This window comes from Macaca thibetana, chromosome 10, assembly GCF_024542745.1.
Source record: "Macaca thibetana thibetana isolate TM-01 chromosome 10, ASM2454274v1, whole genome shotgun sequence".
NCBI lineage: Eukaryota > Metazoa > Chordata > Mammalia > Primates > Cercopithecidae > Macaca > Macaca thibetana.
Genome location: NC_065587.1, coordinates 28,955,336 through 28,973,759, shown reverse-complemented (window position 1 = coordinate 28,973,759; position 18,424 = coordinate 28,955,336). Strand labels below are relative to the sequence as shown.

General features: G+C 50.7%; 3 protein-coding genes and 1 gene segment (V, D, J or C); all 4 read left to right on the top strand.

Annotated features, from left to right (window-relative positions):
• Positions 1-18,424, top strand: part of LOC126929708 (immunoglobulin lambda-1 light chain-like) — a 340,164-nt gene that overhangs the window by 293,686 nt on the left and 28,054 nt on the right. Inside the window, 1 exon segment of the V gene segment in view lies at positions 14,078-14,114. Within this exon segment, the coding sequence occupies positions 14,078-14,114 (37 nt within the window).
• LOC126929706 (immunoglobulin lambda-1 light chain-like) overlaps positions 1-18,424 on the top strand; it is a 250,860-nt gene that overhangs the window by 217,845 nt on the left and 14,591 nt on the right. The window lies entirely within an intron of this gene.
• LOC126929707 (immunoglobulin lambda-1 light chain) overlaps positions 1-18,424 on the top strand; it is a 309,873-nt gene that overhangs the window by 282,443 nt on the left and 9,006 nt on the right. The gene's annotated exons all lie outside the window — the stretch shown is intronic.
• On the top strand, positions 8,123-16,428 carry IGLL5 (immunoglobulin lambda like polypeptide 5). The gene is made up of 2 exons (XM_050746419.1): positions 8,123-8,563; positions 15,693-16,428. The coding sequence occupies exons 1-2, from the start codon at positions 8,464-8,466 to the stop codon at positions 16,010-16,012; spliced, it is 420 nt and encodes a 139-aa protein (XP_050602376.1). The 5' UTR covers positions 8,123-8,463; the 3' UTR covers positions 16,013-16,428.

Below are 18,424 nucleotides of genomic sequence, written 5' to 3'. Positions count from 1 at the left end.
ACAACCTCAGACTAGAAAGAAAGCTGTCATTTTCTACAGCATTGTCCTCAACACTGAGGTACAAATTCTCCAGGCTTGGTGTTTCTCAGCTCTGTCTCTGGCCGATGTTGTATATTTGAGACAGGTGCACCACTTTGCTTCCCCCCACACACTGGCCCACTCTTCTGTGCTAAAACGCTGTCAGTGCCACAAACGCCATCCTACCCCCGTGGGCACATGTGTTTCATCTCCCTCCTGTTTGCTCTGAGAGCCTCCTCATTCTGCTACACAGCAAACACTCTTTCAGCATCTAAGCTATACCCGACCCTGACCACACACTGGGGATACTGAGGCACAGCACCTGTGCCCTATGCCAGAAGCTCACAGCCAAGGCCAGGAACTTACAGCAACTCCTGGGTCTTTCAACACTCCATGTGCATATGACAAGGATGATGTTTGATTGTGGGAAGGACCTCTCAGAAGCAATGGCAGGTCCCTGCACATGTGCAAGCCTTATGGTGTCACCTGTAGAGTGGGGTCACGAGGGTCACTGCACTGGGTTGAAAAGTGCCCTTCAGAGGGGGAGCTAGAGCTACACCTGACATGTGGACTTTGCCACAAAATATTTAAGGACAGGACACCCCTGGAGTCCTAAATTGCCCAAGTTACTCTGAGCTAGTATCCAACACAGGAAGGACCTTAGGTCTCAGAGTAATCCCTCAGTCACCACTGTAAGTCAGTCCCTGGACATCTCCATGCAGGACAAGGAATGGCCACAGGGGCAGCACATCATACAACCTGGAAAACGCACACAGAATTCCTGTCAGAGCTCTGCATGGCCAGATCAGCTCAGGAGTGAAGCCACAACACAGCCTACAGTGGTGATGTCAACCCAGATGTTGGGACCAGAAGGAGAATGAGAATTCTGTGTGCTGAGGGTGGGCCTTCAGGGTGCCCTCCCTCCTCTGTGTCCCTTGGGGCTGAGTTCTTCTCTGGAAACCACACAGCTCCTCCCGCAGCAACCCCTGACTGCTGATTTGCAACACAGGCCACTCTCTCCAGCAAGGGGACAAGAGAGGCCTGGAAGAATCTGCCCAGCCTGGGCCTCGGGAAGCAGCATCGGAGGTGCCTCAGTCATGGCCTGGACCCCTCTCCTCCTCGGCCTCCTCGCTCACTGCACAGGTGCTGCCCCCTCGGGTCCCAGCCACTGGTCCGGTCTCAGGGCTCTGGGTCCAGCCTGGCTCTGACTCTGAGCTCAGCAGGGCCCTGCCTGTGGTGGGCAGGATGCTCAAGAACCTGCTGCAGGTGGATGGGCTGGGGGGCTGAAATTCCCCCACACTGCGCGCCTGTGCTCACACTGCCCTAAGCGCTCTTTCATCCCTGGAGCTGTGTCCAGGCCAGGCACGTGGGAAGATTTTCTTGGAGTTCGGCTCCTCAGTTTCAAGCCTTTTCTCTCCCCTTTTCTCTCCTGTAGGTTCCATGGCTGCCTATGAGCTGACTCAGCCACCCTCAGTGTCAGTGTCCCCAGGACAGCCAGCCAGCATCACCTGCTCTGGAGATAAATTGGAGGATAAATATGCTCACTGATATCAGCAGAAGCCAGGCCAGCCCCCTGTGCTGGTCATCTATGAAGATAGCAAGTGGCCCTCAGGGATCCCTGAGCAATTCTCTGGCTCCAACTCTGGGAACACGGCCACTCCGACCATCAGCAGGACCCAGGCTCTGGATAAGGCTAATACTGTCAGGCGTGGGACAGCAGCACTGCACGCAGTGACACAGACAGATGCGGAGTGAGACAGAAACCTGCCCCCTCGACCTGGCTCACAAGGCCCTGCCCTCTCTCCTGCCCCATTACACTGAGCAGGAGGGAGCCTTCCATGTGGAATGGAAGTTTCCAGTCCTGTCCCTGACCTTATGTTCCCGAGAGATGGGAGCAATTTCCTGCCCACCTTTAGGCTCAGCTTATCCCAGAGTAAACTGAGCTGGTCACTTTGATGATCAAATGCCAGCTCCCAAAAGACCTCAGAAATCCTGGTATCTAAGTAGCACCAAGTCTATTAGTATCAAAGGAGACCAGCCCTAGGATGGAGTCATTTTAGTGTCTCAGAAGGCACAGGGCAATGGAAGGTTTTATGAGGTTTCAGGATATGCACGTGAGCAGTTAAAGGCAGGTCTTACAAGGAAGGAACCTATTAGAATTGCGGCCTATCTGTGCTATCATAGCACAGCCTGGTGGACACAGAGAAGGGAAGGTCTTGAATCAAGTCTTGATCAATAAATATTCATTAGATAAGTGAGCAATTTACCTAGGTGAGAACTGTGTGCTCTCTTGAGCAGACCACTTACCTGGATAATGGGTTTTCAGAAATTTCCTGAAGCAATGAGAGACATTCTTTATTGTTTACATGTACCTCATCCTCCTGGGAAAGTGTGTTCTGGAACCAGCAGTTAACACTGACACAGTTGGTTTGAGTCCTCAGCACAAACATTCATTGCAGGCTGAAAAGTGATAATGGAAGAGAAAGGAGTTTATTAAATCCCTAGACACAACCAAATCCATGAGCAGGGATGAGAGATGCGGGCTCAGCTGGCCCAGTCCCACAGGGGTCATCCCTCTTTTGATGGAAACGACCACACAAGGGTTCCCCAAGTGGTGTTGGGGGACCATCCAGATGGAGGGAACTGGCCTCCCAGGGTTCCCTGCTGCTTGGACTGAGCCAAGGTTAGAGGGATGGAAGTCTGGTCCAGTCCTTCCCAGCAGCATCTCCAGGCTCCTCCTCCCTCTACTGGGGCTTCCCCTCCGCTCCCCAACACCATCATTGCTGCCTCATCTCCTGTCTCCTCCCTGTGCTCACCCTGACTCCTCCCTCTGCTCCATGCCCAGCCTCTATAGAGCAGCCAGGGCCCAGAGACTTGGGCAGAAGCTTCCATCCCACCAGCTGCAGAACCTTCCCTACAGAACCAGGCCAGTCCCTGTGTCTCGTATTTGTAGAGATCCCAATCCCCCTGAGAGATGCCAGGTGGGCTCTCTGACCCTAGCTGGGAAACAAGCCCACAGTGACCCAGGCTGTTGGCATATGGACTTCAAGCTGGCTAGACCCCACTTGACTGCATCTCCCTGGCCAACTCCAACATCCAGGCTGGGAGTCTGAAATCCTAGTTCCCTTTGCCCATTCACTTCCACTAGATTTGCTTCTAAACTCCCTGTGCCTCAGCTAGTCTGCCCACCAGAATCAGCGACGGGCATTTTCCAGGGCTGTAGTGAGGGCCCTGGAACTCACTCTCTCTCTCTCTGAGCCTCTGTTTCCTCATCAGTAGTGGGAGCTAGAAGACCCCCTGCCAGGTGGGCCAGACCATGACATCTACAGAGAGAGCAGGAACATCTCCTATTTCCTGGAGGAGAGCTGGGGTGGAGGCTGCAACCCATGATCATCAGAGGAGCTGCGGTGTTCAAGGCTCCTACGGACCCCTTAAGCGGGGGTCAGAGTGACTTCAGGGGTCTTATTGCTCGGTCCCGACAGAAGATGTTTCCAGCTGTGAAAAATGACTTCAGGGACAACAAGGACAGAGATTCCCCTCTCTGGACACCAGTGGTTGATGTGCCTGGAGTACTCCTCGTACCAGGCAGGGGAGAGAGACCTAGGAAGTTCTAAGTGTCACCTAGATTTCGGGCCTCGGGGCCTGTATCAGGGGTAGGTGATGTCACAGTGAGTTGATGCTCTACAGCCCCTTCCCTAGGAGGTGGCAGAGGGAAGAGTTGGGGGTCATCTGAGGTATGAGTGAGTCCAACCCTGAGGGTCTTCCCAAGCTGCAGGTGCCTGGGTGTAGAGGGAAGAGGTTCTGGTTAGACAGGCCTGGTGTTGAATCCTGGTCCATTTATTCATTTGGTCAAGAAATACTCATGAAGGGCTCACTATGTGCCAGATGCCATGTCAGGTGATTGGGGACACGGTGTTGAGTGGGACAGTTGGCCCCTTCACTGCTGGAGGTATGATATTCTCAAGCCGGGACTCAGGGCTCTACGATTGTATGTCAGATATACAGCCTCTATGTGCATGTCTCCAGAGACTGGTTTCCTGGAGTTCCAAGTGACAGCCATCATTCATTCGCCTTGAATGCAAAAGTTAAAAGAGCATCCAAAAACGTAGTGACCCAGATCAATAATATTTAATGCAATATTTTCAAAAATCAAAATTAACGCCCAAAAAACCCACAATGCACAAAATTTCAGGATCTGACTCACTTGTCTCAGTGGTTTCCCTCTTGGTCCTACCCACAGTCCCACAGGTGAGTGAGTGACCACAGGAATGCAAACCCAGAGTCAGGCTCCTGCACCCCCTTCTGCCCGGCCACCAGAGCCCTCCCCTGGGTCTCCACCTTCCTCTTCTGAAGAGCTCCAGTTGGTTAGTGCTCAGGCTTCTACTCCTGGTCTCTTCTGCCCCCTACTGGACTCTCCCCTTCTAGCTGTACTCCAGGCAGCTGGTGGAGGTTAAAGAACAGAAACCTCCCAAAACTCCACCCTCCAGTTCCAGGCTGGCTCCACCCCATGTCCAAAAAGTCTGGTCCTCCCAGGTCTCTAATTGCTATTAGTAAGTCCCGGGGTGCAGTCTTTACACCAAGTCGCTGTGTGCCTCAGGCAAGAAACTCTCCCTCTCTGAGCCTCTGTTTCCACATCAGTAGAAGGAGCTAGAAGGCCTCCCTGCCAGGTTGACAAGTCTACTCTGTGACATCTACAAAGGGAGCAGGGATCTCTCCCATTTCCTGGAGGAGAGCTGGGGTGGAGGCTGCAACCCAGGATCACCAGAGGAGCTGGGGTCTTTGGGGTTCCTGAGGACTCCTCAGAGGGGGATCAGGAGCTGCAGAGCCAGCTTCTACCTCTAGGGACTCAGAGATCCAGAACCTTTGTCACTTCCTCAGCCAATACTTGTCATCCTGTGCCTCAGACTCTCCCAGATCCCAACAGTGAGAAGCTCAAGATGAGACAAGAAAGACCAGCCAGCTTGAATTTGGGGATGGTGGGGAGTGGGGAGCTGGGGATCCCTGGACCTGGGAGAGAGGAGTCTGCAGTGCTTGCAGGTGGAGTTTCTGGGACGTGGGTGCTGCAGACTGGGCAGGGGACTGACCAGCAGGAGGCCAAGGTGGGGGACACCCTCAGACATGGAGCAGAGTAGAAGCAACTGGATGGGGTACACCCCTCTGCTTTGAGAGAGAAGGGCCAGGGCGGGACCCAGAAGGCTCTGCAGAGGCACCATAGACCCTGAGCAGGGGGTCCACCAAGCAGGACAGCTGGACTTGACCTCCTCTGCCCAGGCCTGGATCCAGCCCTTCCACATCTCAGTCCAGGAGGGCAGGGGGCAGGCCTGGGTGGCCAGAGCTGCAGCTGCACCTGCTGGGGAGGCCTAGTCCAGTCCTCTAGGGCCCCCGGCCAGACTCGGATTTCCGACTACAACCACCATAGGAGGATGTGGTCTGCGGTGGCGACGTCTGCCCAGAGGCCACAGCAGGTGCAGGGGTGGGGGTAGGGGCAGCAGCTGGGGATGCTACATTTAGGGACAACCCCTCTTTATCCCCAAGACCTGGGACTTTCCCTGGAAGGAGCCACAGCTTCTGGGTCCTGAGCAGTGGGTAAGTGTCATACCTACAGAGGGCCTGGGCGGGAGCAGCTTCAGCCTAGACCCTCAGGGTAGACCCTTCCCCAGCCCCCATAACACAAAGAGCCCAAGAACAGAGGCAGGAACAGGCCAAGCTCCCCGGTGGAGGAGGTGGTGTGCTGGACCAGGGGTTTCCTAGGGCCCTCCCTTGTGCCCTGAATGATGTCTGTTAGGGCACCTACACAACGTTACAGATCAGTGCCTTGCCTATCTCCAAGGACAGGGATGTGTGGTGATTATTTGTATAATCCAGCCCCCAGGTGCCTGGGCCTCAAAAGTTGCCCAAGCAATACATATAAAGATCCAGCCTGGAGATCTTTGAAAACTGATTCGATGAGTCGAACCATTAAGTCATGATCACCATCCTCAACTTCATCTCTTTCTTCCTCCTCCTCCTCATTATCATCACCTTCAAGAACTGTGAAGGGTCTGAGACTTCATCCTATTTGCAGACTAAAATGTAAGCCTGCCACAGTGTCATGGATGCTGGCAGAAGATACAAGATTCCTGGGTCAGAAACAATGGACAGTCTGTCTTTCACAGCAAGAGCAGTTGCCAAGGTATCAGCATTGTCTTGCACCAGTTCCACAAGGTGATGCAAAGAAGGCCAGGTGACATCTGCGTGCCAGAGCTCAGGGATCTTAAACATTTTATACTTTACAGTAAGCATATCTGCCTTTTGCTCCAAAGAGAGGCACTCTCTGTACCTTCCAAGGTTGTTCACCCTACAAACATCCTTGCAAAGATAATCCACAAGAAAGGCAATCAGTGCCTTTGCCCGAGAAACATGCAGAAATGCAGAGATCCATAGCAGGCCACTGTCTCCCAACAACCATCAACTTTATCAAAGAAATGAAGTCTCGGGCAATTTATCTGTTACCATAGCCCTCAAAAATGTCTGGCTTGATTGTCACCAAATGTATGAGGGAAGTTAAGGAGTATCTGACTCAAAATATGAACCAAGCAATTCTCAAAGGGGCCTCCCAGGAAATTCACTTTAGGAAGTCCTACAAGGCTCCTCTGAGAGTTGCTAAAACAAAACATTGACAGCCCTAGGGGGCTGCAGATCCGAACTCGAGCAGATATTTTTAAAGATTTTGTGGCAGAAAAAGTAACTGGAAAGCAAGAGGGCAGACCCTCACTGCAGTTCTGTAAGTGACGGAGCAGGGGCCTTTCTCACCGGAGTATGGGGTCCTGAAGATCTCCTCAAACATTTTTATACTAGGTTCTCAGGGGCAACAGAAAAGATGGCAGCGGTGAATGGGGGGTAAAGGAATGCTAATGACACAAGGGGCCACATGAAGCAAAAGAGGTTTATTCAACCAGATTTAGTCCATGTTTAATTGAGCAACTCCTTTGTGATGAGCTCTGGGTTTTCCCATGCACCAAGCAGTGTGTTACCACCTAGACCCAGAGAGCTATGTCATCATCAGGAAAGCACGCCCTAGTGTCATGCAAGGACCAGGCCTCAGATTCCGACTCCAGCCCTACCGCCTCTTGGCCCTGTGACATTAAAAAAGTAGGGAATCAGCCTGAGCAGCATTTCCTCATCTTCAAATGTGGGGGACAGTAGATAATCTTAGCTGCCAGGATTAGTGCTTGTAAAGCACCAGGGCTAAAGAGCATTGCTATTATTACTGTATTATGCATCATATTCCCATATCATAGTCAAAAAGGACCCCAACTCAAAGCAACCGCCAGCCCTCTCCTCCTCCACCACTGCTGAATGGAGCCAGACATGAGTATTCTAGGTGGACAGATGAATAGAAATACAGGAGACGAGCCCCTTCCTAGATCCTAGCGCAGCTTGCTCCCTACTCAAGGAATGACACTGGGCCCTGCATTCATGTTCTCTGGATGGTAATTTTCTCACCTGTAAAACAGAGACACTTGCCTCAATGATGCCCCACACGTTGTTCTGAATCCCAAAGTAAGGAACAACAAAAAGAGAACCAGGATTTGTTCAACACCCACTGAGTGCTTAGCAAACACATAGTTTCTTTAACCCTCACAACCTTCATGCTGCAGAGGAACTCTCCCCATTTTACAGATAAGGAAACAGAGGCCCAGGGGTAACCTAGGTCTGGATAGACTCCACATTTATGATTTCACAACTCTTCCTTGCCTGAAGGATATAGAATCACTCCCTGCAGGGCTCTTGCCCGACTCAAGAAAGGGCCACAGGGTAGCTGGCCGGGCTTAACCTAGCCAAGAAAGGGCTGGTCCCAACTGGCTGAAGTGCAGTGTGCAGTCACGCAGCCTGGAGGACTGATCAGAAAAGAAGCCACAGCTCCAGCCCCAGCCCCAACACCCTGAGCTCAAGCCCTTGGGGACTCCTGCTGGGCAGCTCTCTAGGCCCTAGGGACATGCTCCACAGACCCAGGCTGCCCTTTGGGAAACGGGGAAGGGAAGTGAGTCAGGTGTGCACCACCCAGGGCCCCAGGGGCGGGGCCAGGCAGGCGGCTGCGGTGGGAGGCAGTTGAGCCCTGGATTGTGACCGCATCAGGGCAGTTGGTAGAGGCCCCTCTGGGAGAGATTCCCAGGGGTAACAGCCATGGACAAAGGGCCTGGGCTAGGGACAGGGACCAGAGCCAGTCCAGGGAGAGGACAGAGCCAACAGACTGGGGCGCACTGTAACAGCCCTGCTGGCGAGAGGGACCTGGGCAAGGCCTTCCAGGGAGCCCATGCTGCAAATCGGGTCAGAGGTGCCCCTGACCCTGAGGGCCAATGAGACCCAAGACAGGCCAAGTGGGTCGTGAGACCCCTGAGGAGCTGGGTCCTCGTCCCAGGCAGTGCTGGCCCCTGCTGCTGCTGGGTCTGGCCATGGTCGCCCATGGCCTGCTGCACGCAATGGCTGCACCGCAGAGCAGGGACCCAGACCCTGGAGCCTCAGTTGGAAGCAGCCGATCCAGCCTACAGAGCCTGTGGGGCAGGTAAGGAGCGAGAGATTTCAGGGAATGTGGGGGTCCTGCGGCAGAGCTGGGAAAGGTGACCAAGGGGAGACAAGCCAGAGGAGTGAGGAGGAAGGTTAACCCCTAAGAGGGGCCTGGGCAGACACTGGCTTTAACTAATGGGTTGATATTTGGTCCATCACAGATTTGTTTGAATTATTGTTTTTAATATCACATTAAGATATTATTTTTCTTGATTTCTGGGTTTTCTAACCCTACTTAAATTTTGCACCAGGGTCAGTGCCTCAATTACCTAGTCCTAGTCCTCTGGGTAGGGCAGGAACAGAGGCAAAGACAGGACGTCCACAGGGGGTGATGGTCACTGTCCCCACAGGATGCCCAGGCCTGTTCTTCCTCCTCCTCCTCCTCCTCCTCCTCTCTGCCCATGTGCCTCCTGCCCTGTGAGGGCAGGGGCCATTCCCTGGAGAAGGCAGCAAGGGCTTGGCTTGGTCTCCCCCAAAGCTGTTCATTCACCGACTTGCACATAAATGCTTGCTGGGGCCAGGCTCAGGGACACAGGGAAGGTGGGCTGAACCGAGGGGAGCTGTCCAGTCATCGGAACAGGCCCATGTTTGGAGCAATAAAGGGAGAGGAGAGCTCCCTCTGGGATGATGCCCAGGCTGGTCTCACAGATCAAGGGGCACTGACTGGTGATGGGTGCCCCCAAAAGACAGAGCAGCGTCAGAGGAGAGGAGAGCACAGGATGAAGCTGGGAGCTCCTGGGTGACTGGGAAGGGGAGGAAGGAAGACCATAGGATCCGTGCCCCATCCCCAGAGTCCAGGACGAGTCCTTGGATGGATTTACATAGGAAACTGATTATCAGAGTCAGATTTGTGTTTTTGGAAAAATTAGCACTGGATAGGAGGCTGATATGAGGACTGATTAGAGGAGAGAGGAGAGAGGAGAGGGGGTGACGGCCAGGTCCAGGGTAGGTGGGGAGCCTGGAGGAAGTCGTGGGGTGGGGAGGACACACAGATCCAGAGCACCCAGGTGCCCAGTTTCCTATGAAATGGGAGCATGAAGCTGAAGTGAGGGATGAGCAGAGGGGAGCAGACACTCTCGGGGACTGTCTATGGGCGTTGAAATGTATAACCATTTTAGTAATAGGCAGCGAGTCAAAAAACAGAGTGTATTTATCTAAAGTGGGCAATTCCACTTCTAGGAATTTATCCTAAGGGTGTGGTGGGGAGGGGAATAATCAAAGCTGTAACCAAATGTTTATAACAAGGGTGTGTTAGCTTAGCATTATTAATGATGGGAGAAAACTAGAAATAACCCAAATATCTGAAAGGGTGTGAAAAAACGCAATTGTATTTGGCAGTTGTTGTTGCTGTTGTTGTTTTGAAACAGAGTCCTGCTCTGTTGCCCAGGCTGGAGTACAGTGGCATGGCCACAGCTCACTGCAGCCTCAACATCCAGGGCTCAAATGATCCTCGAGCCTCAGCCTCCTGAGTAGCTAGGACTACAGCTACAGGCCACTACACCTGGCGAATTTTTATTAGGATTATTATTATTTTAGAGAAAGAGCTTCACTATGTTGCTGAGGCCTGTCTCAAATTCCTAGGCTCAAGCAATCCTTCCGCCTCAACTTCCCCTGTGCTGGAATTACAGGTGTGAGCCACTGCACCTGGCCCAACTGTGTTTTTAAAGTATATATACCTTTTCAAAAACCTGTCTGAAAATATAGAAAAATGTCAATGATGTGTCTGGCTGGCTGGTGGGATTTCCCCTAATTTTAATGTGGCTTTATAATTTTCTGGTTTTGTGATGTTGTTCACAAAAAGAGACATTTCTTCTAATACCATTTTTAATACAAGAGTAATGTACTCATATACATTACTCTTTTTGCAATGAGTACGTTACAAAATATAATGACTTTTGTACATTACTCTTTCTTGCAAAAAAAAAAAAAAGATTAAGCAGAGAAGTATATAAAGTAAAAACAGTGCTGCTTCTTACCATCTCCCACCTCTTCCCAGAGATAGCCACTGTCAGGTTGGTCAATATGCTTCTAGAACTTCTCCTGTGTTGTATGTGTCCCTGAAAATACACACACACACACACACACACACACACACACACACACACACACACACACACACACACAGAGTTGGTGTTGGGATTTTATTTTGCAAAAATAGAGCCATATTCTGCATATTACCAACTTTTAATCTATTATTGACACTTTCTGTATCAGTCCATATGGATTAACCACATCCACTGCTTATAAACTTTGCTTTATAAGCAAAGTTTAGATGAGCCAAGATTTATTTCCACTAAAAAATCTAAATGACAAATGCTGCTGCAGTGGAAATTCCTGTGTGTGTGTGTGTGCGCAAAGTGCACTTATATATCTCCCCAGGATAGATGCCTAAAAGTGGAATTGCTGGATCAGAGGACGTACTTTTGAAATGTTATAGGTGGTGCTTCCAAAAGTCTGTGTCCACTCACTCTGGTGAGTGGTAGTGTCTTCTCTCATACATTCTTGCCAATAATGCAAAATTGAATGTGTTTATTGTTTTATTGTATATTTTATCACTGGTAAATTCATTTTTTATATTTTTATTTATTGGTTTCATTTCATCTGTGGTCACCATATTGCCCGCTTTTCCATTCAGTTGTTTTCACCTTTTTATATATCTATAATATATTGGGATATATTTGGGATTTTAGCCACTTGTTTAATATATGCATTGTAAATAATTTTCCCTGGTCTGTTTTACGGGTCTTTTGTTTATGGGGTCTCCCACTATAAAACTGTCGTAAATTTTTATGTGTCGAACTGGTTTAACCTTTTCTTTATGGTTTCTGTGACCTCCACCATGTGTAGGAAGTTGTCTTTATTTCAGTATTATAAAGTCATTTTTCTATCTTATTGTGGTACTTTTGGTGTATTGGTGTTTTATTGGTTTTCTTTTTCTTTACTTCACCTGGAGTTTATTTTTGTGGATGTAGGAATAAAACCTTATCTTCCAAATAGGAAAGTCAATCATCACACCTTTGTTGAATATAAATGCAGCTTTCCTCAACTACTACATTACTGATTTGTTACATTCTTTCTGTGGTTCTCTTGGTTTATTGATCTATTCCCGCACCCAAACTGTTTTGATTATTTTAGCTTTATAGTATGTTCGGTATCTGGTAGGGAAAGAACCTGTCATCGTTACTTTTTCTCAAAATAGTCATGTCTATTACCCGTTGTTCTTAAGAGTTAGACTGCAGAATCGGTTCCCTAATTTTCAAAAATCATTCTTTTGGTGTTATGTTTGTAATATCACAGAATATGGGATTAATTTGAGAACTGCTATATTTATAATGCTCAGTGGTGTTTTTGTCCAGAGACATGACGTACTCTCCATTCACTCAGAGAAGTGGTTTAATATTTTATTCATGCAAATCTTGCACACTTTATGTTTTTTATTCATAAAGCATTTGTAAATATAATTTTATTGAAGTTACAAATTTTTTCCCAATTTCATATCCTAAATGATTACTGTTTCTACAGCAAGGAACCCTGTTAACTTCTGTATGTTACTCTTGTATCCAGCCACTTTAACTCTTGTATTAATTCCAGCAGTTCTTCAGCTGATTCTCTGTGTGTGTGTGTGTGTGTGTGTGTGTGTGTGTGTGTGTATGTGTGTGTGTGTTTTTAGTCAACTATCACACCATTTGCCAAAAACAATTTTCTCTCTTTTTCTCTAATATTTATACATCCTCTTCTCCCCCTTTTATGTCATTTCATTGGCTAGAATCTATGGAATATGCTGAATAATAAAAGTGAGACTAGACAACTTTGCCTTGTTTCTGACTCTTCAAATGTTTTGCCTTTAAATATGAAGGTTGCAGTAAATTTGGGCAGATATTCTTCGTTAAGAAAGTTTTCTTCAGTAACTTAATAAAATGCTAAATGTTTGCTTTCTTTATATGAGAAACAAGTGTTAAATTTATATTACTATTATATTAAATTGTTTCAAAAATCTTCTGCACACGTCTTAAATACAAATGTATTAAATACAACCTGCTGCTGAGATGAAAATTGCTGGCCCCGTCACAATGGGTATCTTGCAATGTAAATAAATTCCCATGGGAATAAAATCAGATTTGGAAAAGTCTGAGGATTCTTGCCATCATGAACTCTTAGCCTGTGACCTCGGTGTTTTTCTTTTTCTCTGGGGGATGTTAATGGTATCTTGTGTCATGCTAGGATGTCTAGGACAGAGAGCAATACAATGAGGGGAAGGCATTCTGCGATGTCCCCATGCCTCTGGCTTGAAGAGTAACTTGCTGAAGTGAGGACTCTGTGGAGGAGCAACGTTATATGGAAATAAGTTTAGTTGGGATCTATTGAGTTGGAGGTGTCTACAGAGCATCCAAGCAGACGTAAGTTGAGGAGGCAGAATATATGTGAATCTGGAGCCAAGAAGAGAGGTAAGGGCTGGAAATAGGGATCTAAGATCCCTGGACAGTTGTGAGTGTGCACAATGAGGGTCAGATGCAGAGAAAATTAGGAGAATACAGAGAGCAGAACCCAGGATGGGGATCCGGGAGTCGGCAGTTGGGCATGGGCCTGAGAGAAAAGGAAGCCGAGGAGGAAAGGGGGCAGTCTCCGATACCAAGGAGGGGAGAGTGACTAGAAAGAACTTCTTGCAGAGACCTAAGGGGACTGGGGAAGAACTGCAGACTGAACTGGGACAAAGCACTGTTGGCCTTAACCAGAGAGATTTGAGGGAGAGATGAGGCTGAGAGCCAGGCGACCCTGCCATGTCCCAGCATAAAAACAGTACCTGACACATATGGATGCTTGGGAGCTGTTGTTGGATGAATGAGTGGACAGATGCATGGATGGATGGACGGATGGATAGGTGATATATGGATGGACAAACAGATGAACAGATGAACAGCTGGATGGACAACTGAATGGATGGGTAGATGGAAAGAATGATCTGAGAGATCAGAAAAAGCTTCAATCACAAAGTGGGACTGAACTGCGTCTCCATGGGTAGAAAGCAGAGGACTATCCACTTGAGTCAGGAATGACCCAGTGTTCTCAATATAGGGAGAAAGCCAGCCTAGCTTGACTGGGGACACTCATGTGGGGGACTCAGAGGCCCTTTAAATGAGGTCAGACAAGGTTGGACGGGTCGAAGCCAACTCAGCACTCCTCTGCCACACTGCACAGGAGGGGATGTATCACTCTGGGAGTTGCTGGGACCTATTGGTCCCAGTGTTGTCATCAGCACTGACAGCCTCAGAGAGGAAGGACACACACTGGGTTGACTCCAAGGCTGTGGGTGGCACTTGCCTTAGACAGGAGACAGGCATGGGGAAACCTCTGGGGGACTGGCCACCCCCCTGCCTCATGCCTAGGTCCCAGCCCCGCCTACTGCAACCCTGTGCCCATCATGCCCAGCAGGCTCCTACTCTAGCCCAGCCCCCAGGGAGCAGACCCCAGGTGCTGGCCCCGGGGGTTTTGGTCTGAGCCTCAGTCACTGTGTTACATCTTCGGTGCTGGGACCCGGCTCACCGTCCTAGGTAAGTGGCTCTCAACCTTTCCCAGACTGTCTCACCCTCTGCTGTCCCTGGAAAATCTGTTTTCTCTCTCTGGGGCTTCCTTCCATCTGTCCTCCCAGCCTTAAGCACTGACCCCTACCTTTCTCCATGGGGCCTGGAGGAGGCGCGTTAGTCTCGGGGTAACCGGCAGGAAGGGCCCCCACAGTGGGAGCAGCTGCCTTCAGGTTCCAACAGCTGGATGCAGCCTGGTCCCGGGGCCTGAGCTGGGATTGGGCAGGGTCAGGGCTCCTCCTCTCTTCCAGGGCAGATGTCTGAGTGAGGGACAGAGGTTGGCTCTGATGAGGGGCCCTGCAGTGGCCTTAGGGACATTGCCCAGTGACCCCTGGGGTCAAGGCCAGAGGCTGCTGGGGTGGGCCTGGGGGCTGCTGAGTCTCATAGTCTCGGGGAGTAGCCCCAAAAACAGCTGAGGGTCTAGGCTGAGGACTCGATGCCTATCCAGCCTGGGAGGGCCACATGGGGGCCTGGTGACACAGGGGTCACCCCAAGCGGAGACGAGTGGAGGGCACAGACAGAGCTCTGGGTCTAGGCTGCAACTCTGTGGTCTGTGCTGGGTCATGAGGACATGGGGACACAGAAGGACGGGTGAGACTGGGGGAGGTGCCAGAATCCGACCCTCCCAGGACAGTCACCAGAAAGGAGAGGGTGTCTTAGGGCAGAGATGTGTCTGTCCCTGGAGCCCCGTCACCTCTGGGGCTCGGTGTTTCTCCGTTCACGGATCGGACGCCTGCTTGCCTCAAAGGGCACGTTAGACTCAGGAGATGACCACAGGGGAGCAAATGAGGGGTGCAGAGAACTCCATGGCTACCACGCGAAGTTTGGGGTCCTCAGAGGCTGCTGGGGTGGACCAGGGGGCTGCTGAGTCTCATAGTCTAGGGGGGCAACCACAAGACCAGCTGAGGGGAAGGGTTCTGTAGTCGGGCTCGTGGACACAGGAGACATCTCAAAGCCTCAGAGGAGCCCCGAGGCTTGTCTAGGTGGAGCCCACTCCTTGCCAGGAGAGCCAAGTGGGCCGGGCGGGGGCAGAGCCCGGTGCCTGTGAAGGGTAGAAAGCTCCAGTTCAAACCAGGCTTGGGCCTCCCCATGCACTGCCTGCCAGGACAGTCCTACGGGCTGAGCAGGGGACCCACAGTTCAGAGGAGGCTCTAGGTCCCGGAAGAATAAAGTGGGTGGTGGAGGGGGTGTCTAGGGGTGGAAATGAGGGATCCAGGGGTCAAGGCCACATTCTGAACTCAGACTCCAGAGATCAGAGAAGGAACACAGCCTGCCCTGGGTATATGGGGAAATCGAGGCTGTAGAGGAGAGGGGCTGGACCAGGACACCGGGGAAAGGTGACTTGGGAGGGCTCCTAGGAAGGTACAGAGCTATCTGCCCTCCACAGGGCATGAGTGGAAAGGACGGGGAAAGGAGAGAAGGAGAGAACCCCGAGTGGACCAGACGGCCCCACTGTAAACCCTCCCAGAGACTTTAGACAGAGAGAGGGGCTCCACAACACCCCGGTGTTCTGTCTGCCCTCTCTCACCCCCTTCCCTGTCCACATAGGTCAGCCCAAGGCTTCCCCCACGGTCACTCTGTTCCCGCCCTCCTCTGAGGAGCTCCAAGCAAACAAGGCCACACTAGTGTGTCTGATCAGTGACTTCTACCCGGGAGTCGTGAAAGTGGCCTGGAAGGCAGATGGCAGCGCTGTCAACGCGGGAGTGGAGACCACCACGCCCTCCAAACAGAGCAACAACAAGTATGCGGCCAGCAGCTACCTGAGCCTGACGTCCGACCAGTGGAAGTCCCACAAGAGCTACAGCTGCCAGGTCACGCACGAAGGGAGCACTGTGGAGAAGACAGTGGCCCCTGCAGAATGTTCATAGGTTCCCACCCCTACCCCACCCACGGGGGCCTGGAGCTGCAGAATCCCAGGGGAGGGGTCTCTCTCTCTCTCCATCACAAGGCCTCAAGCCCTTCTCCCTGCACTCATGAATCCCTCAATAAATATTCTCATTGACAATCAGAAATCTTGTTTCATCTCATTTTTTCTTAAATTCCTAGTCTTCCCGGGGATCTCAGTGTGGAGTACAGGGAATTCTGCATCCAGTGTCAAAGTTACCAAAGGGGAGGAGGCTCACAGCCTCCCCGAGTCATCTCCCCAAAGGGTCCTTCCTCTCCCAGTCACCCCTCCCCCAACTCTCCACTGTACCCCTGAGCCACCAGCCTGGCATCAGTTCAGACCAGTCCCACACCTTCCTCAATTTTACTTCTCAACAAAGACCTGATCATGTAAAACCCAGCATTTCTAATGTGCCATCTGTATCTGGTCATGTGTCTGGGCTGAAGGGTCCCCGCTCAGGGACAGGGGACAGTTCCAGGTGAGATCCCATGTCACCATCATCCCACACCCCACCCAACCTGCCAGGGAACCGGGTGAGCTCCCTGTGCCAGTGGGAACTGCAATCCAGGGCAGAAAACTGTCCTGCAGTCTTTGCCCAACTGGGAAAGGACAGGGGCCCAGTGGGAGGTTTGCTGGGGCCCTGTGGGGAGATTCAGGAGAAATGAAGGGGATCCCCGGAGACCAGATGTGGGTTAGAGGGAGCAATAATGGAAAAAGGACACCTTTGACTCAAGACCATGGTACCAGCGGGAACAGAAGCCGAAATTCCCCATTGCATACGAGGAACCAGTCAGGAGAGTGTTTACTGGGTGAGTGGTAAATAACTGTGCCGCCATTGCGAACTCGTAAAAACATTGGGAGAGGAATCATGCAGGTGTCTTTGTAAGGCTTCCACAATGCACACTGGCTGAGGAAACACACTGACAAATCCTGAACTAGGGAACCAGTTTAATATGATGAACCATAGCATATCCAAAAGCATGGTGATCTCCTTCTCCACCTTTAGAAGACCCAAAATACTCTGAAAGATACCAGCGCTTCCTGGAACTAGTTTGGGGAATATGGGGTGAGGTTGATGCACAAGATATTACAGGTGTGTGATCACATGGCTGTGGATTGGGGATCAGGCTCAAGGTTAACACTAGCGTGGGGCTGGACGTCAAGCATGAAGGGTGTGAACTACTAAGTCAGGCCCAGGTAGAGTTAGTTTCTGACTGGTTTGTGGATGGATCTTGATGATGGTCAGCCTGCAGGAGCAGGAGGATGTGGGGAAATTGAGAGAACATGAGAAAAGTCACCAATCCAAGCTCCGCATCTATTGATTGCCTGGGGGAGGCTATGTCAGAGTCGAATTCAGGATGAGCTTCAGGGCTGGGTCAGGCTAGATAAGAGCTGAGTGAACGTGGGCTGACAGCTCCAGGCAAGGCCTGGCATCCGTTAGGAGTCAGATCCCACAAACCCTCCTGCCTGCGGAGCACCCTCTCCCTCCCTAGCTCGTGACGGTGCAGCCTCCCTACCCAATCCCATGTACACCTGCTGCCTCATCTCAGAGACTTCTCAACTGATCCCAGTGTCTCTGGCAGCAGATGATGTTGGCCTCCTGGGTGTGGAGACACCAGCTGTCTTGGTGAGTCCTCAGTGCCTGGGTACTCTCAGATCCCTTGTCTCTGCCTCCAGCACATCAGGCATGTGGCAGCTGCCTTCACCAGACCTGCTGGCTAGTCCTGACAGTCCAGGGACAGAGCCTGCAAAGACAGGAAGCTCTACAGTCACAATGAGGCAAAGAAAGGGCCCCTTACAGCTTGATCACAGCCACACCTGATCCAAATCCCAGCCTCTCATTAGAAGAACACTTGAGGGTTCTAGTTGCCACAGCACCTGTCTGGGCCCATTTCATGGAGGGGAAAACTGAGACCACCAAGGGCCAGATCCATAGCCCTGCTGGGTATAAAGCCATCCCCAGCAGCTGCGTATAAAGCCATCCCCAGCAGCTGCGTGACCTCCTTTCACTGTGTGGTAAGTTTCCATTATGGAAAACTTTGAACACATACATAAGGAGAGAGAGGAATAATGATGCCCCCAAGTTCCCATCACCCAGTCCCCCAAGTAAGCAATTCACAGACATTACTGACCTACACATGGCAGAATAACCCCCACATTACACAATACTTACTAACAAATACCAGAAATCACATCTTTTCAGCTGTAAATATCCCATTTCTATGCTGGAAACATATGGACTTAAAAAATACTACAATATTATTACCAAACCTAAATAGAAATTATCACTAATTTCCTAATACCAAGAAATAATCACGGGCTCCTCAAATGCCTCACAAATGCCAGAAGCATACTGACTTAGTTATGTGTTGGTGCCGTGGTTATTTTGGGGTTT

Excerpts from the sequence above, each read along its gene's own strand:
- IGLL5 (XM_050746419.1), top strand. The coding sequence starts at position 8,464 with ATGGCCTGCTGCACGCAATGGCTGCACCGCAGAGCAGGGACCCAGACC. Across the intron at positions 8,564-15,692 it reads CTACAGAGCCTGTGGGGCAG|GTCAGCCCAAGGCTTCCCCC; the intron begins GTAAGGAGCGAG and ends CTGTCCACATAG.